Source organism: Triplophysa rosa, linkage group LG22 (genome assembly GCF_024868665.1).
Source record: "Triplophysa rosa linkage group LG22, Trosa_1v2, whole genome shotgun sequence".
NCBI lineage: Eukaryota > Metazoa > Chordata > Actinopteri > Cypriniformes > Nemacheilidae > Triplophysa > Triplophysa rosa.
The window spans coordinates 15,231,653-15,256,127 of record NC_079911.1 but is presented as its reverse complement, the minus strand read 5'-3'; the positions used below and the strand labels follow the sequence as shown (position 1 = coordinate 15,256,127).

The following is a 24,475-nucleotide window of genomic DNA, read 5'->3' as shown; positions in this document are numbered from 1 at the left end:
TTTAAAACAGTCAAAACAGCACCAGGCATTTCTCCGTTACACGGGCAAGCACAGATCTAACAAACACTCCTTTTATATCACCAAATCACTTGATTTTCGAACCGTATCTTGTTCTCACTTCCTGTTTTTGGTTCGGTTAGATGCCTTTGGTGTGTGTTGCATTCACATTTCAATCGAACTGCGCCAGAGTTCGTTTGAAAGTGGACCGAGACTCATCTTTTCAGCGGTCTCGGTCCGCTTGTTTGGTGCGCACCAGAGTTCGGGTGGGTGCGTTCACACTTAATCAAATAAACCGCACTAACATATCAATCGCACCAGAGTTTGTTGTAATCGAACCAAACATGCAATATGTGAACACACCCTAAATGATAAAAACAAGCATTTTCTCAAGTGGTCTCGTACTTTTAGACCCTGCTGCTGTATTTATTTAAACAACAGAAACTAAAACAGCAAGGTGTAGATCATAAACTTTGATCTGCCCTTGACAGTAAACCCCTCCTGAAACCAATTTCTGATGCATTAAGCTGAAGTAACTCAAAGAGACACAATAACGTCAACTTAAATTGAGATGCTCATATTTCAGTCTTATTATGGCACAACGTTCGGTTCACATCAAGCTCAAGCGTATCCCAGAGGCTGATCTGCTTTATCAGAGTTATCTTCATGACAGGCACCAAGCCCAGTTTTTGATGGAAAGGTGTATTCTTGGACATAACATCACGGTACAGCTGTTAACACTTACTTCTGCAGTCAGTCAAAGAAGGTCAGGTAAAGATTTGAGCGAGATTTTGAAACTGAGAAAATCTACCTCTTTCCATCTGAATTTCCACATTTTCGTGTCTGTCTTGGTGTCGACAGAGGAATGATGATCTAATCCTTCAACATTTAGGATAGCTGATATACTCTTAAAACAAACCAGAACTTTTAAATAAATGTAAACAATGTCATCGATATTCCCATTCCCAGCAGCCCCTGTAGAATGGGTGGGGGTCAAAATCTTGTCTGTGAAAAAGCAATAATGTCATCTAAGATACGTTGTCGAAGAGATTAATATAATTCCAAGTTTCAACATTATGTTATGAGTCAACAGGTCATGTGCCACAGGTCATGGCTGGACAAGCCTGTGATTTCTCAAGAACTCTTCAGCCATCAAGACCTCAAAAAGCCGTATAAGTAACTAATTTGCGGTCCAAGCATTCCTGATGCAGTGTGTGTGACAAAATGTGTGTGTACGTGTGCAGATTCCAACAAAAACGCTGCCACACACTTCAGGTCTAGACATTTTTATCAACCTTAAAACATTTCACTGTCAAATCATGCAAGGCCTCATCTAAACATAACCAGTTTTCAACACAGTCATTTAATTATGTAATGCGTCGACAAACCAAAACAAACCAATAAGTTACAAGCTCCATGACGGTGATGTTGAACAAACATGCACAAGTCATGAGTTATTTATCATACGCTTTAAGAATGAAAGGGTTATTCATTAAAAATAGTGTGGATTGGTTCTCGAGGGGTTGAAACACAAAGAGTCTTAACATTTAGACCAGTGGTTCTCAAACTTTTTCGTTGTAAGGCCCGCTTTGTGTAGAGTGCATCGCTTTGCGGCCCCCCAAATAAAGACTTATAATATTTTGAAGAATGTAGGACAGAAAACAGTTCTGGGCCACTTTTGACTACCATTGTATTTTTTCCTACTATGGTAGTGCAGAGCTTCAGAAAATATCTCAACAATGTTGTAAATTATAGCCGGATTTGACAAAATACCAAAATCTGCCATCAAACGTCAATAGGCACTCAAACATTTCTCATCAAATTCTTGATGGCAATCCAAATATTATTTAACATGTTTCCCAAACTAAAGCCAGGTAAGCAAGGTTAAAAGCATAAAAAACTCAAATAAAGCTGAACCGTTACCCAGTGCACCATACCTTGGGATATCCTCTTCAGTAGCTGTTCCCTAGCAATGATACGGGCCAGGCGCAGTCCAGAGCGTCTGTGGAGGCTGTCCAGTCTGAGGTATATATCTTGAGTCTCTAGAGTCATGCTGCCCAAACATTCACTGTCCGTACAATCATCTGTGACATCAGTCAAAATCGCATCCATCTCTCCACAGGTAAAAACACTTCAAACTTTTCTGAATTACTCAGTCGCTCCCTAAACCTTTAAACAAACAGTCAGATATGCACTGAGAACTAAGCTGTGATGCTTTCATATCTCTAAACTATCACAAACAAACTCGAAACTGACAAATACAGAGAACCAAACCCACCTAGGAGTCAGTTCTGATCTGTGTGCACACTTTCATTTGCCCCACCCACTTAACAGTCATGTGACCGGAGGAGCCAATAGGGTGGGGTGGATAGGAAACGTTCTGCAGCCAATTGAACTTGAGCCAGAAACCTGCTTGAGTGATTTTTGTGTTTCTCAAGGACTGAAGTTCAGTCTGTATGTCTCAGCCAAAAGGTTTTCTGTAAAAACATTATTTTAACCTACCAAGTGTTAGAAAAGAAACTTGTGTAAAGACAGAAAAAGTGTTTGTGAGAGCCTTCGGTCTTCTCCACTGAGGAGACACAAAGTCTTAGCATCAAACAGAGCAAGTAAAATCCCGACTTGACAGCCGTTCCAGGCCAACAGTAGCCAAACATTCACTCAGTATTCCACTGAACTGTGAGGAACATATAAAAAATTCACGAAACAAAACTGGAGACTCTTGCAAAACTACAAAGGCAGAGCTGAGCGTGAACTACATATTAAATGCGCACAAATTTATAACAGCATACTCTTAGTGTACGGTATGTAAAACTCTGTCTAATTTGTGTCTATTTAAAATCTTTTCAAAGATCTTTAAAAGAACAATTTGTGACAAAACAAGACTCAAAGTCTACTGAGCTGAGCTAAAAAAAAGGTTTACAGATTCTGTATATGGTTTTGACACCTGGCATGTTTGAGACACGTACGGCATTATAGCATGTATGGACAAGCCATTCTGATGATACATAGGCAGCTAAAGATTTATCTTCTATTTTCTGATTTGCTTTGAGATGACTGCCCTCTGGTGGCCATGAAGTGTCATTCGTATTTCATTCCGTTATGTGAGGACTTCCTTCAATCCACTGCACCCTTAGGTCCACCCCCACAGGGGCTATGCCAAAATGACCTAAACATGAACTTGATCCATGAAAACAAACCTGTGTTAAGAGCATTCACATATGAGAGCTAAATTCAGAGCAGGTCAAGCAGGGGTGAGTAGTTCACGGTCTAAATCAGGGGGGACAATGATGACAGTAATCCCACGCACTTTATCAGTAACTAGAACCCACATGCTCGATACCCACTAGAATCCACCAAAAAGGACATCACATTTTTAATAAATACATCCATTAAGTACGAAGTTTACCCAGGAGATAAAGGTGTGTATGGGGACACGGGACAGAAATGAATTCCTCAAAGCACCTCAGGGTACATGAAAAATGAGGTTACTGGGTCACAGGGAGAGACGGATGCAGAAATTTAGAAATGAAGTTTTCCTGTCGTTTTCACTCAAAACCACAAACGAGTAAACAAAAACTTGCCATTTATGTGATATACATTACATTATCCACCGCATAAGACATTAGCTATGACATCTGAAGGTAAAATATATTTTACACAAAAACGTCAAGACATCTCTGCAGTACACAGAAACAGCTGAGCACAATATGTTAACATGTTGAGCTAAGATAAAAACTATAGTATGCTATACTAGTATGCTAAGCTGAGATATATTTTCTAAAAATCATACTCAAGTACATTCAGAGTGTGTGGAAGAAGTTGATAAGATCTATAGTGTACTAGTGTACTGCTTATACTATGTAGCTACTGGACTACTGCTACACTGTGCTACTCTAACTAATACTGACCCATGAATTTTGAATACCGAATATTGATATAAATGTGATACAATTAAACTATACTACTAACTATACTATACTGAGTTGAGAACATCCTGAAATATCATGCACTTGATGTGCTTTTTATGTGGGAAAAATACAACATGTGAAAAAATAACACGACTAGTCTGTAGGGTTGTTTATGAGCATTTCGAAGCACTATACAAGAGCCCCCTATATATATACTATACTAGACATGTTTTTCAAACATGCAAACATACTACGTTCAGAGTATGTGGAGAAATTCACACATATACAATTGAAAAATCTATTTGTTTTTGGGCATTTACGCTACTAATACTGAACTATAACATGACAAACTTAACCACACTCCGCTATCTTCTACTGTATGTTAGTATATAGGCAACTGCATACTGTTGCTGTACATGGACATAACTTTTACTTTACGCTACTGTTTAGAGTAAATATCATTTTATAGGTACTGTAAAGCAAGTGAGTGTCCTGACGGAAAATCTCCGCAAAAATGCAGCGCAGACATTGTCCAACTATCCCACCGCTAGTCAACAGGGGACAACATCGCTATGAACATGAAAATCTTGACCTTCCCCAAACAGCTGTCAGGGCCCGTGCGTCAGGTTACGTTAACGTTATACGATTAAACGCACTGTGCTTCGGTTTTAAACTTAACGTTTTGTAAGTTCAGGTTTGTCCTCTACTGACCTGCCAGCCGTTTGTCCCGTATATTTCTCCAGAGTAAATCCCAGGCTTTGGATGTGGAGTCGCGCAGCTGTTCGCTGATGGACCGCCGCAGCTGTAGTTTGCTTGACTTTCGCTTCGTTGTCATTGTGAATGGTCACACATAGTAGCGTCCAGCACGCGCGTCGTTATTCGCTATCCGCCCGGGTCGAGCTCGCGCTCTCCGGTGCCGCAGTTGTCGTCACTCCACCTGATCCGCGGCGCTGCGTCACCTTGCAGCAAAAAGAAACAGCATGCGTGTTTAAAGCACGCTCCGGTGCGAGACCGTATCGGACGGAGAATCCATTCTGGTGGGCTTCATGCTCTCACAGGTTTTCCCGCGTGTTAAATGTGCGCAATATGACAGTGATGACAGCTGCGTGGAAGTTTCAGCAATGATGCAGCATGGCACACTCACACAACACACATCCTCTCTCTCTCTCTCTCTCGCTCTCTCTCTCATACACACACTTCCAATTTTGTCTAGTATATAAAGCGTACCAATACAGTCAATACAGAAGCAAGTATTAATCAAACATAAACATTATACAATAATTGTATTTTCGTTTTTGACATTTTTATGCATGTGGCTGACAATTTGATCGACTTACAGTGCATTTAAGGCATACATTGTGTACATATATTGTATAAAGGAACAAAATGTATACCTTTCATTTATATATAATATTTAAAAATGTATATTATTCTGTAAATTACAGGGTCATACAATGGCTTGTACTGCACTATAAGTATCAAAAATAAAAAACAATGCTTTTTACGAATGTTGTGTCATCCATGTAAACTACCCAAACACCTACTGTAGCGAGATAGAAATTCTATATTGCCATTTTTATGTTATGTTACTGTTTCTTTACATAGACTACAAATGAAGGGTTTGGTTCCAAAAATTTTTTATTGTGCATTCCTATTACTATCAATCAAACTGCAGTTGGTTTGTTTTGATTTAAGCCATAATAACTCAAAAAAATATTTATGAGTTACAGTATCTCAATTTGGAACCAAACTCTTCAAATATTCTTTCTAACCTAAACACATTCCAGTGGGTGTGTGTGGCTCAGCTCCCTTTCTGGGAACGTTCGACGGGGAAGTTTTGGAGATTGGAGATTTATGTCAGGTCATAATTGGTGACATGACCGGCATGAGGTGTGGAGAGAAAGGCATGAACGAAGGGGCACTTCCATGGTGGGTCACTCTTAAACCGGATATGCCCCCTGTAGCGCAGAACCTGAACCTCCTCAACACACTGTGCAATACAAACTGAAGAGAAACTATCTTTTACACAACTGAACCACTTAAAATAAAGCAGTGGGGTAACTCTAGCAGGACACGATGCGATGCAGGAGTCAGTCTGGCGGTGAAAGGGTCTCGCTAGGATATCGCAATTCAAGAAGAACTATTACCATTTCTACATACGTCCTAGTTAAAATGTATGACTTTAAAAGAATAAAGCACATAAATTAATACTTATTTTCTGCCACTGTGAGTTTAAAAAAGTGATTTAGCTGAATATGTAATCTGTGCCTGGCCCCACACGTCACTTCATGTTAGCGTGGTTATCACACAACTAACTGCTCATCTGTGTGAAAGAGTGAATTCATACAAGTCACCAGGGGCCCCTCAGGAGACCCTCATGAATATTCATATCAGGGGCCACTGGGCGTCAGAAAGAGTCATCGCCCTTTGGCATCCCATTCCACTTTCTTATAAATGTACAGATTTCGAGAATGCATGGACGAATGTTCAAGAATGTGTCCTTTAGTAGTCACAGTCAATCAGGACAATCCCAAAATGACTTAGAAAAGCCAGCCTATCACAACAACAGACCTGTTTTTTTTGCGAGCAAACATACCATTGTCCAGGGGCGTGTAATAGGATAGACAGGTCGATGCTCAGAATGAATGGGAAACAGAGCTTTAAAAACTGCATTACTCTCCGTATTCTCCCCTTTTCTGGATCAGATCAATACATATTTTTTATATTTATATGTCACCCTTTTAGCAAATGATACACAACACTCAAATACAAGGACAAAAGGCACATCATAATGACAATATTTATCACTCCTTTAACTATTAACTTAATGTTAGCCTGTGTACTCCACTGCTTGAGTATTTTTCTGTCTATAATGAATTTGCAAACTCATGAGAGGTAAAAAGGTGAGTTGTTGTGGACACTGAGGGTCAGTTCTATCAAAACATGATCCAGAAGGAAAATCCCTTCAAGGTTCCAGTAAATACACGCCTGTTTCCTATACTACAACACCTCACATCCTCTAGTTCTCCTCAGATTTTCACCTAATCCCAAACATGTCCATTATCCCAGACTATCCCAGGCTTTTCCTGCTGTGCCCCAACTTCTGTAGACCCCTTCTGTTGCTCTTGAACTATTTCCTTATCACATTTTTAAAATGAGGGACATGAAGGTTATGAAAAAGCTGTCAGATGGTTCTATTTTTATCAAAATTATAGAAAATTGTGGGTTTGAGGTTGTTTTTCCAGTGAGAACGGTTGTAATCTTGGCCTGATTCAACAGATTTTATGAGAGGTGATCAACTGAATCATCAGAGGTTATAAAATGAAAATGAGGTAAAAAAATATTGAATGTGGACATTAGTATTAACTTAGTGTTTTGTTCCACTGGCTTATACATACACCGCATACATCAATGTATCTTAAAGAAGTTAAATTAATTCATTGTTAATTAATGACACAAAATTAAATGGATAGTTCACCCACAAATAAATATTCTGTCATCATTCATTTATTCTGTTATAAATATTGGTTTTGTGGAACACAAAAGACATTTTTATAATGTCTCAGTGATTTTTTGTCTATACAATGGAAGTCAATGGGGTCCAATGTTGTTTGGTTACCAACGTTCTTCAAAATATCTTTTGTGTTCTGCAGAAAAAACAATATCATACAGATTTGGAGTAAATAATTCTAATTTTTGGGTGAACTATCCCCTTTAATCTAAATATGCTACATCAAGCACATACTTTAAGGAAACAATCATTGAACAGGAAAAACCAGCCTTTCCAGGAGAATATTTCCCAACGACGTGAGTCATTAATGCATCACATCAGCAGTTTTTCAGCCTCCATCACCCTTAAAAGTCTCTGTGAAATGGGTCAAAGAGCTGTCTGAAGCCACGGTCCAGTTCTGCCCTGCCCGGAGAGTTTCTTCGGAAGATCTCTTTTCTACAACAAAAACACGCCAATACATAGTTTTCATCCCTGGAGTTGTTTTAATCAGTTCCTAAAGTACTTAATAATGGCAGGAGATTATTATCACAGAGGTGAGGATTACTGGATCTGATGGGGCGGGGCGGTCCCAAACAATGGCTAATGGACGAAGAGGAAATGTGTGTATGTATGTGATAGTTTCTGCTAGAACCCAGTGTTTGTGTTGGCCACCCAGCGCAACTCTTTTCCCCGAGGCAAAGTGGGAGAAATATCCTGCTAGATCCAACCCCCCAGCGTCTCTAAATTAGCCCCCCAGACTCGTCAGAAACCATCAATGGCGCGTCAGTGTCTCTCGCGTGAAGGCTGGTTGAAATAAACGGGGGGAATGTGCACTACTTAGCGCTCATGGGAGTTTGGAATCTTGTGGTATTCCACGATCAGGCCATTTCTGGACCACAACATCTACTTCAACAAAAACAAAGATAAATGTATGCATTAAAGTGCATTACAGAGAGGCCATTGATTTTTTAAAAACACACTGCACGTAAATGCAGACAAATGTGCACATAATAATCCGTTAGAGAATATTACAGAGGGCCCATTTACGTTTACTGTGTAGACTGTGATGTAAAGACGTTTAAGCTCGGACTGCATTTTTGAGGATTTATTGATGTCTGAACTATAAATAGACGTAGACAGACTAATACAAACCACAAACGCACCATCCACTATACTGTAGAAACTCAGCAAGAGTTTAGCAGAGAGCGTGTGCTTCCTGTAAATGCAATCTCTTGTAGTGTTCTGGCAAGAAATGAAACCAGTGTCCCTGCTTGAAGTGAACCATGGGCCAACATTTATAATTGCTTCCATCACTGAGGGCTCACTAAAGGTAAACAGCCTCTTTATTAATCAAATATTTAAGATTACTAAAACACTGACTAAATCTAAACCACACAATTATGGGCATCTTAGTAACAGTTTGCTTATTCATTAAAATGGATTAAAGGGATAGTTGACCCAAAAATGGAAATTCTATCATAATTTATTCACCCTTGTAATTTAAAACCTGTATGACTTTCTTCTGTAGAACACAAAAGATATTTACAACCCGAATTCCGGGAAAGTTGGGACGTTTTTTAAATTGGAATAAAATGAAAACTACAGGAATTTCAAATCACATGAGCCAATGTGATTGAAGAAGAATGTTGGTAATCGATCAACGGCGGTACCCACTGGCATTAGTTTTGTGTCCATACAATGGAAATGAATGGGTAAAGACATGTTCGGCTTAAATGGATAGTTCGCCTTCCTATTTGTTGTTTATAATCTTATACACTCTCATTCAAAATATATGTTAATAAAGTCTACTGGTTCCAATCCAAAAGCTTTTTATAAGCATGTCCCTTTTACAATAATGACCCATCTGTATTTCTCTGTGTCTAAAGGCCTGTTCACACTGAGAACAATACCTCCTTAAAAACAACCACAACTATTTGAGCATCCGTGAGAACAGTAATGTTTATTTTAAGCTGGTGCGCTGCAGTTTCACAATTTAAGTGTGCAAGCTCTTAAATTGGAAGTTGATGCCTGTCAATGTTTAATCATTCGTCACCTGGGAAAAAATGTGATTAAGAATTGTATACTGTAGTTATATATAGATATAGCCAGAGCCGTTGAGAGAGAGAGTCAAGACAGCGGAAGTTTTTGCGTGTCGATTCATGGAACCTTCAGATAGTTCCAGGGAGTTATGTTTTCTCTTTAAATGCTTTATTTCTTTCATTTTTTTCTTAATTAAATGACTTATGTCTTTAAAAAAGTTTGTCACAATCGGTCTGTTTAGGCCCAATTCTACCCCTACACTTTCCCCTATCCCAATTCTACCCCTACCCCTCTGTTTGGCGCATTCACGTGAAGGGGTAGGGGTGTCTCAATTCTTTTTTGGTTGGAGGGGTAAGGGGAAGTGCCAGATAGCCCTCCAAACGAAGATTTTTCGGGACCTCACTTCAAACGAACGGCTAAGAGAAATTTCCAACATGGCTGCTCACTCGAGCAAGCAGACCCAAATGTAAGTCATTTTTGCCATTAATAAGGATTTTTATGACAATTTTTCATTTTATGTATGTTACATTCAATCTTGTGTTTGTATTTACGGTGATGCTCTTTTAACGTTTGCAAAAAAAATCGCTAAAGTTTGCTAGCGGACAGCACTGATTGCACGATATTAGAAAATATATTTTTATCGCATCGGTGCATGTCCTCTGATAACACGTTAGGAGCTAGCAAAGACGTATGATGACGTATACCAGTGTAGTAGTGGTGTCCCATTTCTTAGTGGAAAATTTGTAACCGTTCTCCTTGCCACAAGGGGAAGGGGCAAGGGGTAGGCGAAGGGGTAGAAAATAGAATTGGGATTGGGCCTTAGTAACTTCCGGGAACTATTGAGAGCCTCCATGAACTGTGAAAAAACAGTTCCATTGGAGTCAACGGAGTTGACGCAACTCTCTCTCTCTCTCAATGGCTCTGGATATAGCTAACAAACTGCACCGCAATCACATGCTATTTAGTAAATTTCAATTGAAGAAAAAAATATAAAAACAATCATTCTATTCTATGTTGTAAAACCATTCTTTTTCTATATTTCTATCAACGCCTGTATAAGTAAAACAAACAGCCAGAAGAAAAGCTGTCAGATTTGTTCACTAATAGCCCTGTAAAGACTTTGACACTCTCAACCTGACAAGTAGGGGGCTGGGTATATAAGTGCCACCCAAGTGGGTGAGAGTGGGTGCCACACTCGACTGGAAAACGCACCCTGATGGCAACAATTCTGAGAGCTGAGGGTTTGTGTGTGCGGTTTGTTGTAGGAAGGGAACAGGCTGTTTGCCAACACTCAGAGTGCTGAATTAGCAGTCCAATTAAACACGCTCAACACTCACACCAGCAGCACAGCAGGCTAATAAACCCACCTTCACTTTTAAACAAAATAAACACACATCCTACTGGAGTGAAATCTCTGACACTCAAAAACTCTCTGCAGTTATTAAAAGCATCTAACAGTTTGATGCTAGAGAATCTCGTAACAGTTTCTTACTGTAATAGCAACTTGCGGTTTTTAATGCAATGTGCTGTTCACTGCCAAGCCAAGATCTTTTATTTTTATGGCCTGCAAAACATGCCATCCCACACAACTCTTTTTATTGAGTTATTTTTGTAATCCGACGTATATGCCACACAAGATGAGTTTACCTGGACTTGCGCAAGCATTTCTGCACTCTACATTCATACACAATTTGTAAGATTTTAATCTGGCACTTTATGCGTTTGCGAATTGTGTATGTTGTGTGTGACCAGCCTGTAGCCAGATTAGATGCGGTGTGTTTTCCCAGGGGAACACATGCCTGAAGTGCCAGAGAGTTTGGAAATATCGCTCTGGGTTTTATCAGGTCCTTTCCTGACAGCCTGTGGCTGAATAAGAACACACAGACGCATGTCCACTCTCACGTGCGGTACACATAATCCCTCCAGCCACACGCACGTACACACAATGCTTAATGTTTGTCTTACTCGTTGTTTGTGTGTGTTTTTCAAATATGTGACCCTGGACAACAAAACCAGTCTTATGTGTCAATTTTTCGAAATTGAGATTTTTACATAATCTGTAAAATGAATAAATATGCTTTCTATTGATGTATGAGTTGTTAGAATAGGACAATATCTGGGCGAGATACAACCGTTTAAAACTCAGGAATCTGAGAGTGCAAAAAAATCAAAATATTGAGAAAATTGCCTTTGAAGTTGTTAATCAGGGGCACTGTGGCAGGCCAGCCACTCACAAAAATAAAGTTTTTACATATTTAAGGTAAGAAATTTACAAAATATCTTCATGGAACATGATCTTTACTTAATATCCTAATGATTTTTGGCATAAAAGAAAAATCGATCATTTTGACCCACACAATGTATTTTTGGCTTTTACTAAAAACGTTCCCGTGCTACTTAAGACTGGTTTTGTGATCCAGGGTCACATATGTCATAATGTACTCACACTTAAGTGTTCTCAGAAGGTTTATGCGTGCAGTATTTGCATTTTTATGTACAGTATATGTCATGTACTGTATTATGGAATTAACGCAAGAACCTAAATGGGTACTGAAAATGTGATAACGTCAGCAGATTCAGTCTGGCTCTGCGTGTGATCTACATGTATGAATTTACTACAAAAGGGATTTTCCACTCAGGATAGTGAGGAAATTCCTAAGCGCATTCATTTCTCTGGTTGTGACAGCAGATTATTTGAGAGGATCATACATTTGGAATCTGTGTCAGAATGGCACAAAAATACACAAAAAATACACACATTTTTACACAAAATAATCTACAGGAGAATCTACAATTATAAATCTTAAATACTAATTTACTGTAGAGAATATAAAGCCAAAGACTCTTGGCTACGTGCAAGGTCACAAGTTCATGGCGGGTCTCTGCCGAGAATCATCAAGTTCTCACATGACATGCAGCTCTACTGTATTTATACTGTCTCTACTTATATTCCAGTCTAAATGCATTTAACTTTAAAATAACCATAAAAGATAACTGATAAACACAAACAGGTTGTCTGTCATTCACACACTTGCACATAAGCAAATGTACGTCACCCACCCAACTGACAGCAGGCATACACATGCACACGCACGCACAGAGATCAGCCTGGTAAAACATTACTTCCCCGGGACATGGAAAATGAGCTAGTGGACACTAGAATGGAAACAACATTTTCACATCCTGCGAGACGTGTCTGAGACAAGAACGATTATTCTATAAGAGAGGAACTGTAAGGTTGAATGTGCCCTATTTTATTCTGAAAGCATTCAATATGGGTTTGTGTGTTTTGTAGGTCATAGGGACATCATAGTACAGTGAATGGATTAGATTAGTCTAGATGAAATTGAAATTTGTAGATCAATGTGGACTGTAAGCGCTTAAGCATCTCTAAAGATAATATAACATTAGAGAATATTTATTCTCGGGGTGAGACGTATTGAGGGTTAAATTCTCCAAGCAGCTGCCTCTAAACAGACATAAAAGCAGAATTTAATGTGTTTTGCCATTGCAATGCAGGTGGGACTGAGGGCAAATAGAATTTGTTAATTTAGTCTCCCAGACATAACACAAGTTTGTAAAAATGTTGCGAAAGCATTTAAAGGGACAGTTCACCCCATCTTTTACTCACCACCATGTTGTTTAAGACATGTATATGATTATTTCTTCTGTTAAACACAAAATAAAATATTTTGAGAATTGTCTGCATGTGTCCGTACAATGGAAGTCAATGGGGGCCCATGTTGTTCGGTTACCAACATTTTTCAAAATATCTTCTTTTGTGTTCTGCATTAAAATAAATGAAAGTCACACAGGTTTATAATGACATGATATTTTCATTTTTATGTTAACTTTCCCTTTAGGGCTGAGCATTGCAGGGATTATACTAGGGCTGCACGATAATTTAACGATACCACTAAATCCTATTGTAATCGAGCTGGCTGCGATATGCAATGTGTCGATATTTTTTAATGCGTAGCTTGTCCGTGAAGCACGGCTCTGGGATCAGTAGGAAATGCTGCTCGATCTGAAAGCAGTGCGAGTTTGAGTCGCTTATAACGTGCATTTGAAAAAGCAACACCCATCAAACATGATCATTATAAATATACTTTATTATCATAATAATACCTGATGAGGCTTGCGTAACAGTGATAAAAAATGTCCATAGGCATTTCCTAGATTCTAGAACGTGTTATGGTCTTCTTCTGCAGTGCGTATTTGGCGTTTCCGCACGAGAGCGCCCTCTGGCTTTCGGATGCAGCAGCATTTTCCCGTACTTCACTCAAAAGCTGTGCATAAATCACGTGATATTTATCGTCAGTTTATCTTGACAGCCCTAGATTATACCATATACGTTTTAGGCTTGCATAACAACGACAGTAAATTTAAAGTAACCTTACAGCTTTAATATAAAATGGAAAATCAATGGCTCCACAATGCTTTAGAAGCTAGTTCTTCTCAGTCACTGCAGAAACAGCACAGGTCTAAGAACATGTTCCTTATGGGAGAGCCTGTAGTCCAGTAAACGTCAACGTCAGGGCAAGCTAAGGACAGAACAGACTTTATTTTTTTCCCTTGTCTTTTCCTCTCAATGCTGAAAACAGAGAATCCTTCTGAAACTCACACGCCGTGCATCTGCTTCAGACTACAGCGGACAGGATCTATATTTAACCCACAGGAGAGAGTGTAGAACACGTTGTCTATCTCTCTTGGTTTGTGAGCTTAGAGACACGGGACAGAGGAACCAGGATGACATTACGTTCTATCTGCACACACAGACATAAACAACAGCTGTACCAATAAAAGTGAATCAAGATGTATACGTATATTGGATTGTATACTGAAAAAGTTTGCGTTTGCACAAAATGCGTGTTAGACACACGTGATCACAAACAGTAGCTTATCAGCAGTCAGAGTATGTTAGCGAAACCATCATCCATCACACAACAAACACTAACATATCAATGACACGTGACCAATAAACATACTAAATCACTACAGGCAGACGCAGAACTTTCACATTCCAACACACAAGTCGCTGACACACTCACTGTCAGACAAATATATTCAGCACTGGGGCATTCGTCACACTTTCAAACACACACATACTCCACCAGCGCCCGTCGCCAGTGAGGTTATGTGAGAGGGCATTTCAAACTCAAGAATGGCATGACCTCTGACCTCAGAAGGGCATCTAAGGGCCCATTACACCTATCCACACACTTCCCCAAGACTGCTCAATAACAGTAACATGAAGCGACTCCTGATAATGGGCCTGCCTCGCTGGGAGTCCAAGGTAAACCTGAGTCTTCCACAAACACACAAAACAAAACAACGCTGGTCCATTCTGGTTAATACTGTGGAGTTTAAAGGTGTGCTGAACTGGCCGTTTTTATTATTTTATACTGTTGTCTGAGGTCTACTTATGACATTCACGTGGTTTTTACATTCGAAAACATCAAAATCAATAAGTAATAGGCTATTTTCTACCCGGGTTTTGAGGCCGTCTCGACAAACACTCGGTTTTAATGGGCGTGCCGCATTGAAGACTTGGAAGTAAACGCCCACTGCTATGATTGGATAGCAGTTTGCGTAGTAAACTTAGTTGCAGCCTTCTGTGAATTTGGTTAGACACGTAACGTTAGGTTACACATTATCAGGACATATCAAGCGATCTAACAAAGCAATAGTACATAGTACAAATATGTTTTACTCACATAAGATTGCTGCGCCATTCCTGTCGGATCCAATATTGACGGCACAGCACTGATTTAATTTTAGTCTCTCCGCAAATCCAGCGCCTTGTTCACAAAGGAAAGGAACATCCATGGTGAAATGACGCGAACAAATGCTCAGTGTTTCATCCACGTGTGCAGGAACGTACTTAAAAAGAAACTTCAACCACGCATTCCTAATATCAGAATCCGAAGGAAGCGACTATGTTCGTCCACAACCAGGCGCTGCACAATGTTGCATGCTTGTTGTTGCTTGGTCGCTCTAAATAAAAATAACAGTGAAAGAAGTCCTCACTTTTGCACACATGACACGGGGCTAGCCGCTCTCGATAGCCCTTCGCGAAAGTGACAGGGTTGCCAGATCTTCACAGAAAAAATAAGCAAATAAAGACAAGACAAAAACAAACCTTAAAATGCAAATTGTTTATATATTTTATAAGACCAAAAATTCTTAAAATCTGCAACAGACCATTTATTAAGACCAAACAGCAAGCATAAAAGCGCTTATTAATAACAAACATGGCAACACAGCAAACGAGCGCTGTGTGATGTAGCATTCCCAGCATAAACACAACACAGCGCATATCAGCAGTTTAGTTTAAACTGACGGATGAAACAAATCTTTAGACGAAAAATATGTCGCTATGGTTACCAGTTTGTCAATCATCACAAATGCGGGAGTGTGTACTATGTGTGGCTAAAGTCATTCGCGAACCAGTGGGCGGGACTAGAGAAGTAGTCGTTGATATTTTTCTGTGGAGATGGTGTTCAACCTGTCTATAGGTGCATTCCAGGACCTGGCGTTCACTGGGCCTGTTGTCAATAACAGTTGTAATTTCAGTAACAAGGGCGTTTTCAGTACTGACACTTACAGGATGTTCGCTTGAATACGATTCCCTCTTATATAACAAAAGCTCGGGGTTAAAATTAAGGTCTTAATTCATTGCCCCTTTAAAACCTGACCCTGTCGATCAAAACCGCAACACTTGCAGGTTACAACAAACATTGCTCTACATCTACCGGTAAAACAGACTTTATACAAACAGACTTTATATTTAAGGTATAAAAATGCATAGTGTGACTTTAAAGATGCTGTGTGTAATTTTTTGGAGGATCTATTGAAAGAAATGCAATATAATATACAGTACATACTGTAACTATGTCTTCGGAGGCGTATAAAGACCTTACATAATGAAGCGTTATGTTTTTTTTACCTAAGAACGAACCTTTTCTATCTACACACACCGCGGGTCCCCTTGCATGGAATTCGCCATGTTGTTTCACAACCTCACCACTAGATGCCGCTAAATTTCATACCCTGGACCTTTAAAACGATTTTAATTTCAGATTCGTTTTACATGCCTCAACTAGCTACTGAACCATCTCCAAACCTTAAAAAACTAGAAATCTTTCGCAAAACCTCAAATATTTTAAACAAAAAAACACATAAAATACACATTAAAACATACATCATTTGTGAGCTAGAAACAGAATTTCTAGCTCATGTTCCCAGACCCCACAGACGAATAAAACAAAATCAATTTCACAATGCAACGCAGGACGTTACAAAACCACAAACTCATGTATGTGAGCTTTAAAGAGAGAGATACAGCCATCTAAAACTAACTTTTCTCTTATTTTGGCTCATTATCTATTCATTTAAGGTCTCCCTGTGGTCTGTGTGTGGATTCTGCGATGGTGTCTTTTGTGAACGTGTGTTGTTTGACCAGTGTGTGTGGTAAAATATCATTATTTTTGGACGCCTAAGCTATGACATACTGGAAAGACCTGAGATATCATTCCCAGAAATCCAATTTGGTTGTCATGCATGGAAATAGATGCTGGTAAAGGGAGATTCAACTATTTCTGCGTGTGTGGGAACAGGAACAGAAATAAAACGAAAAGGGATTGGGAATGTGAACAAAATCAAAACAGAATTAGTAATAAGAACGGAAAACAGAACAAGAACAGGAAGAAATACTGGAAGAGATATGAGAAAAAAGGAGGTTTGCTTACCTGCTGAGCTGGAATTCATCATCACCCCCAGCTAGAGAAAAAGAAAACAAAATGTTAAATGAGTCACTGACAATATGCAGAGAGTGACCACAGATAAACTTCACCTTTGACCCTTGACCTCCACAGGGTTACCGAAAACCGCCTACAATAACAGCTTCAAAAAGTGAAGACATGAGAAACGTAGCATCAAAGTTCAAAAGGCCATCAGCAATACACTCATTTTATAAACTTACAGATAAAAATGCTTTTTCATGTGGGAAACTGTGCTTTGAATACTCGCTGAATGTCTTCAACCAGCATCAACATTCCAGGCTTTAATCTGGGCCTTAAAAGTGAACATGTTTGAGGTAAAGCCTAAGAAAATGGTTCATGCATGACATCAGTTTGATGACCTCAGAGCCAATGAGGTTGTGCCAGTTCAGAAATCCAGCAAATGCTGATCTCATGGTTTCCTATCGATTAAAAGCTTCAATTACACAAGAGCAAGTAGACAGAGATCTTACTCAGCAATCGATACACACTCTGTTTTAGTTCGTTATTTCAGAGCTACGGTACTGTGTGTCTACGAAAAGTGGACAGAGTGCTCAACTCGCCCAATAACATCCAGTGAAGAACTGATAAAGTACATTCTTCCGATTCAGGAAACAGAATTGCAATACAAAGAAAAACATAGCCTTAAAGGGACAGTTCACCCCCCCAAAAAATTCTGTCATCATTTACATTTACAGATCTCATCCCCCATTTATTGCAATAGTAGGGAAAATAATTACTATGGGAGTAAATGGGGCTTGAGATCTGTTTGGTTACTGACATTCGTCCAAATATCTTCATTTGTGTTTAGCAGAACGAAGAAATGTATGCAGGTTTGGAACAATCTGAGGGTGAGTAAATGATGACAGAATTTTCGTTTTTAGGTAAACTATCCCTTTAATTGTTTCCTAAACACTCTACCTTGGGGCATCATGTAAATAATTCAGTATATGAATATGTAAATTATTCAGTCCAATTATTTTTTTAGCCAATCACTGTGTCTACACCGGATGCGACCCGACAAAAGACAATAGAACGCATTAGAATCCATTACAATTTAAAATTTTGTCCACACTGGATGCAGCGCGGCGCGACAATCTTGCATTAATCAAAGGGTTAACCGCTAGCTCTAAAAATATGAACACTTTTAGAGAAGTGGATGTTTATTTTTGGGCTGTTACTGACCCTCATTTTTCGCTAGTCTCAGGGGTGTCTATGAACTGATCTAGTTGTGATAGAAAAAAGGCTATTCGACCAGCTAAAGAAATAATAGGTTTTCTGATACGACCCACATATCCGACAGACATGTGATTTTACATTCTAAAAAAAGAAAGGACCCAGAGGAAAAGCTGGCCCTAAATGTCAGACTAAAAATAACTAACAATACATAAACATATAAGTTGATATTGTACCATTCAAACGGATTTTTGTTGTTGTTGCAAAAGTTGACAGGAACTCCCACACTGCCACAAGTTCATTTGAGCTCGACCGACTGAAAGAGGAAGAATGACTCCATGCGTCATTCTATTTCGAAATGTCTCCGAATTTGGAGACACAAGCATGTGGTGCATTCTCAGATTTGCCACAAGGGGGCTGGAGGGGTCATTTGCTTCTTCGACTGTCAGATTTGACTTTCAGGTCATGGAAGAACACCAGTTTGCCCTGCATTATATTGTAAAAAAACACTAGACCTTGACCTTTCACAATATAAATTTTTGTGCGGTTTAGTAAATATGTGCACAAGAGAGGCAAGCACAGGCCAAAGTAGACATAGGCTAAATCTAATCTGATCACATTCATTAGCATTAATCAAAGTGTTAACAGCTCTCTAGAGCTTCAGCGAAAGGTGAAACTTCTGCATATGTGGTTATGTTTCCGCTGTCTCGCATCCGCACGCATATATAGGAAGTAGACTTTATTAAAACCCATTTACTTTAATGACAGACATGTAAAGGCTCTATCACCCCCATGAGTCCTGAAATCTGTTACCACCACAATAATGCAAGCACACAAGCCCAACGGGACTGTACGTACGTATTGAATGTACTTGTATAAAGTAGGTTTCTGATCTTAGAAAACCTCCATAAAGAGAGATCTAAGGACAGTGCAAGCTTAACGTGCAGATTTCCATCCAACAGAATGATCTCATTTCTCCAATGTTTATGTAACCCAAGGGGAACAATGCAGCCGTGTAAGTATTCTTGTCCAGGACCAGGAGCTCATTGTGACCTGGTCAAAATTTCTTATACCGGCTGTTTTTCGACCTGTGGTTTGTGGAGGACAGTGGTTATCTGTTGGCCTGCAGATGCATGTGAGGGTGGATGTATACGGCTTACTCACCACTCGAAGACACATTTGGACAGCTGCATTTTATCAGTGGCAGCCGAGGAAAAATAAACTCGCTCCGAGAAACCTGGTATGATCCCATGACCTTAAACTCCAGCGTATAAATACAGAGATATGCAGACACACAGACAAACTGATACAAGGACATTCACACACATATGTAAAAGACAAATACTTGTGCTGGTAAATAAACATGATGGTTGTAATATTCGCTTTTTGATACGAACATTAACCTTTAAAAAATATATATACATGGAGTCATTATAAATTATATATGCTTATTATAAATAATATTGGATTCTATAAATGTGATAGGATAACCTAGATTATCTGGTTTATTATCTGATTATCTCATTTCTGTGGAATTTTCCTAAGGGAAGATAACACCCCATTCAATAAAAGTACTAATAAGTTTTATACAACTCTGCCTACGTTCTGAAAGCACAGTAATGTATGACATTTGACTCAACTTTTGACCCACATTTCACACACAAACCCACAAAGAGCCAGGAATGAACAGATATTACTCAACACGGCCTGCAGATGAGCCATAAACAGGTTTGGATTCTCAATTGGTTGATTTGTAATCCTAATACTTTCAGTGTACATTATCTCTTTCTACTCTATTCTTTGCCATAATAATAAATGACAAAAGTAAACTCTTTTCTCTAATGTCTTTAAATATGCATAATGATAGTGTTTAAGAGTATTACATTTAAAAAAGATAAAGAAATCAATGTATTGAATTAACGTTTAAGCTCTGTTTCATACACAATCTCAACATCTGAATTCTTCACTTCATACACCTGATTCCACCTGATCCAGAGTCAAGGGTAAGAGAGGACAGGATGAGAGAGAAAATGTTTACAGTGTAAAGTTCCACTTGGCTTCAGTCATCATTAGAATTACGTTGACCTATGGTGATTTTCTATATTGTAAAAACCTACTGTAACACACTGTATACAAAATGTATTACCTCATATTAAATTCACTCAGTCATTTTTTGTTGCGTGTTGTTAAGGACTGACACCAGGCAGATGAAAGTTGTTGTTTTTTGACTAGTTGGATTTGTTTCTGCATTGCACTTTCAGACAGCAAAAGTTGAAATATACCACTATGGCGCCCAATGTTGGCACTACGTGTCCTTTGAGAAAGTGAACGCGGGAATTTCAGGGGGAAGTAGTCAAAGGAATTTTAGACACACTCCATTAAATTCATCAGTGACATAAATTCTTGTGTCAAGGCAAACATTGAGGATGTGCATGCTTACACACACACACACACACACACACACACACACACACACACACACACACACACACACACAATGTAACTTTATACTCAAAGTAACACATGCATTGTTTTATTGAAGGTAAGTACGTTGTAAAATTTCTGTTGTTTTATTTTATTAGGACAGTCAATTTCGTTATGTGTTATGTGTATGCAACATGTAAAAGACCTTGAAACCTTCCGACTGTAGAGAAAAACAGCTTCCATGGTCACTGCCACATTTGTTTGTGTTTCGAGCATGTGGGGGCTCTATTGTTTTCTACCGCTTTTATACTGAGCTAACCGTATTGTTTATCTCTTTAGTGTAAATCTAAAACTCTAACCATCATTTGAATCTTTCTACAGTTTTTGGTCTCATGTAGACATTACTCAGTATTTTTATTAAGAGGTTTTCTGTGTAGGGGTCAATTGGCTAATCCTCACAATATACAGAGACTGGGTTGCAATATAGGCACTTTCACATTTCGGCTTAACCCACTCACTCACACACGCAGTGTAAATCTTATCTAACAGCACCTAATGAAAGTCAAACAGAGACTAACATGAGAAAGAGTCATTCAAGGACGTTCAAGATGTCAACATGATCAAATGTAACAGTGATGGGGGGGCTGTTTTTTTCTCTGAAGGTCTCAAGGTCTTTTAACTCATTACACATTACAAACCAAGGTGACTGCCCTAATAAAATAAAAACAACAATTATACAACATACACTCTTCAATAAACAAATAATCTGTCAGCGTACATGTAAAATTACATTGTACATTCTACACTGCAGTGTGTGTTAATACAGTGTGTATAAATACATGTTTAATTACACTTTCAATGAAGAATCCTTTAAACACACAACAGATAACTCATTACACAGGTGACCCATGTGAATTCCAGAGTGTGTTTTTCTGTCACCAGAAGCACTGGAAGATTAAATGAATGCGTTTGAGCCGGGGCCAGTTTTCTTGCTCCGTAAATACACCTCATTCCATTAGTGTCTCAACAGAAGCCACTTTAATTTCATTAATTTAGACCCTTAAGTCTGGAGCTGTTTGTGTGCACGGATCACAAGACCTTGGAAAACTTAAAGAACCAACACACCAACCAAAGTGTTTAATCTTTAAAGTGGGTGCACAACCTAAAAACCTTTTCTGCAGAACAATACACTATAAGGTCAGCACACCAAACCTAAAAAAAATAATAATTATAAATGATATTATTCAAAGCTCCAAATAACAAATGATTTAATATTATTAAATATTTTTTATAAATTATTATATTATTCAAAGCTCCAACAATACATTATGTGTTATTTTATTACTTATTGTTATAAATTATAATATTACTTAAAGCTCCAAAAATATAACTTATTTAATATTATTCATTATTATTATAATTGTATTATTATATTATTCAAAACTCCAAAAAAACATTATTTAATATTCATAATTATTATAATTATTATAAAATATTATTTTACATTATTAACGCTTCAAAAATATTTTTATTCAATATTGTTTTTTATTATTATAAAAAATAGATTTTATTATTCCTTTTATTCAATAGTACATGTGGCAGTTTAAAACTAAAGTTTATATATATTTATATAGTTTTAAATGTAAGCAATAAAAACATATAAAAAATTATAACATTTACCTAATTTATTACTGAATTATAATGTAACTTGTTTAAAGAGTGTTTAAACACTTCTACTGAAAAACAAGACAAAATACTAAGAATTTATTTTAAATTCATTTCATTCATTTTAAAAATAGTAAAAAAGTTATTTTTTTAGCCTAATAGATATTCAGATAACACAATGACTTAAATACAGGAAAAAATGCTATCCCATCATACCTTGCTGTTTCTCCAACAAGCTGCGCTCCCACTACTTAATTACAACCAAAATGTCAGACTTGTCCATGTGCATTCTATTAAGTCTGGACCATCAGGTAAGAGATTATTTATCTGGGTTGTGTTGGAGAAGACTCAAACACATGCAGGCAGACTGAAGGTTTCTCTGTGGCTCTACACAGATGTAGAAAAGGATCTTGGCAAATGATCAAAGACATGAGTGTACTTCAGGATGTTCTGTCTGTCAAGTGTCAAGTGTATTTTCTTCCAAGCCAGTGAAACAGCAATGTAAATTTGCTGGCCCAAACCGAGAGACACCCTCATCAAGAGGACTATTTTCATCCTAAATTGCTAATTGACACAGCTCTTTGTCCAGAATTGGTGTGTGTTGGGTCGAGTTGGGACGGGCCAGTGTTAAAAACATGTTCTCCCCTCTTAGCGGCCCTTAAGTCCTGCTTGTCCTTCCTCTCAAAACCCCTCATCCATCACACAATGCTTGTCTGTCTCCAAAGTTCCCACTTGACTCTGAAGGAATGTCCGGCTTGGATCGGACCCAGCCTGCACATCGTAATGCCACTCTTGGGTCGCGAGGGCACCGTTGCAGTAACCTCACAATCATCCCAATAAAGTATGTTAAAAATGAGAAAAACAGCAACAACAATGTGTGTTACAAATCATTATATGACAGGAAAATAACACAAGAAACATAAAAAATAAAACCGCACTGTTACAATAACTCAAAAAGCTTTGTTGCTTGATTTTTAAGCATCTTAATGCACAGGACATCTGTGTGAAGGAACCATTGGCCTCCCCAGGCAGTCATTTCAGAGTTTTCAGCTGGGGGCCAGATGGCACATTCTGCCAACCAATTACAAATAAGAGGATTTTACCATGGAAAAGTAACCGCAGGTTTTCTCCAAAACAATTATCTTTAATTAATGCGTGACTCGATTAATTGGGTGGTGCTGTCTACACACACGCAATGCATTCCATTATTTCTATTCTGATTGGCTGGTACAGTATGCTGAGCTGGTGTCCGTAATTATGTTTATACGTTGCTTATCTCACTAGGGGTTCCAACCTATAGAAACCAAACGCGGTACACAAAATCACGGCATTATTTCAATGGATACCATGGTTCTAACATAACACTAACAAAAACTTGTTTTAGAAGTTGCTCTGGATATATAAGCGCTCCAAATGTTTTATTTTAGTGGAGGTCAATTTAAAATCAGTTTATGCTCTATGTCATTCTATAATGAAAACCTATCCAGCCAATGAACTGTATGCAGATTGTCCTCTATGAGTCAGTGGACTCTGCAGCAGCATCAACATTTAATGAACGCTGAAAAGACTTTGTGTACATCTGTGCTGCAGTGCGTGTCTATGCCAATGTGCCTATCTGTCTGTGACTTTGCAATTCATAGCTGAACACATTCCATCACTTGAAAATGTCTCTGCACTACCCCAGTCTCAAGTGAGTAAAAATAGCCTCTCTCTCTCTCTCTGTCACACACACACACGCACGCACGCACGCCTCTCTCTCTCTCTCTGTCACACACACACACACACGCACGCACGCACGCACGCACGCACACACACACACACACACACACACACACACACACAGGCTTTGGTTGACTATCCCCGTGGGGACAGTCCATAGGCGTAATGTTTTTATACTGTACAAACTGTATATCCCCTATCCATAACCCTATCCCTAAACCTAAAGATCATAGAACACTTTTTGCATTTTTAGATTTGTAAAAAATATTGTTCTG

At 38.6% G+C, this 24,475-nt stretch overlaps 1 protein-coding gene across 4 annotated transcripts in view; it reads right to left on the bottom strand.

Annotated features, from left to right (window-relative positions):
• The window catches only part of stard13a (StAR-related lipid transfer (START) domain containing 13a), a 50,134-nt gene that overhangs the window by 23,439 nt on the left and 2,220 nt on the right, over positions 1-24,475 (bottom strand). Inside the window, exons 1-2 of one of the 4 annotated variants that reach the window (XM_057321362.1) lie at positions 17,187-17,217; positions 4,617-4,864 (exon numbers count right to left, since the gene is read on the bottom strand). In XM_057321362.1, the coding sequence (XP_057177345.1) occupies positions 4,617-4,740 (124 nt within the window). In that variant the 5' untranslated portion in view covers positions 4,741-4,864; positions 17,187-17,217. Of the gene's footprint in view, positions 1-1,934; positions 2,291-4,616; positions 5,067-17,186; positions 17,218-24,475 lie in introns of those variants that run through there. The other 3 variants (XM_057321359.1, XM_057321361.1, XM_057321360.1) reach the window with 3 other exon arrangements.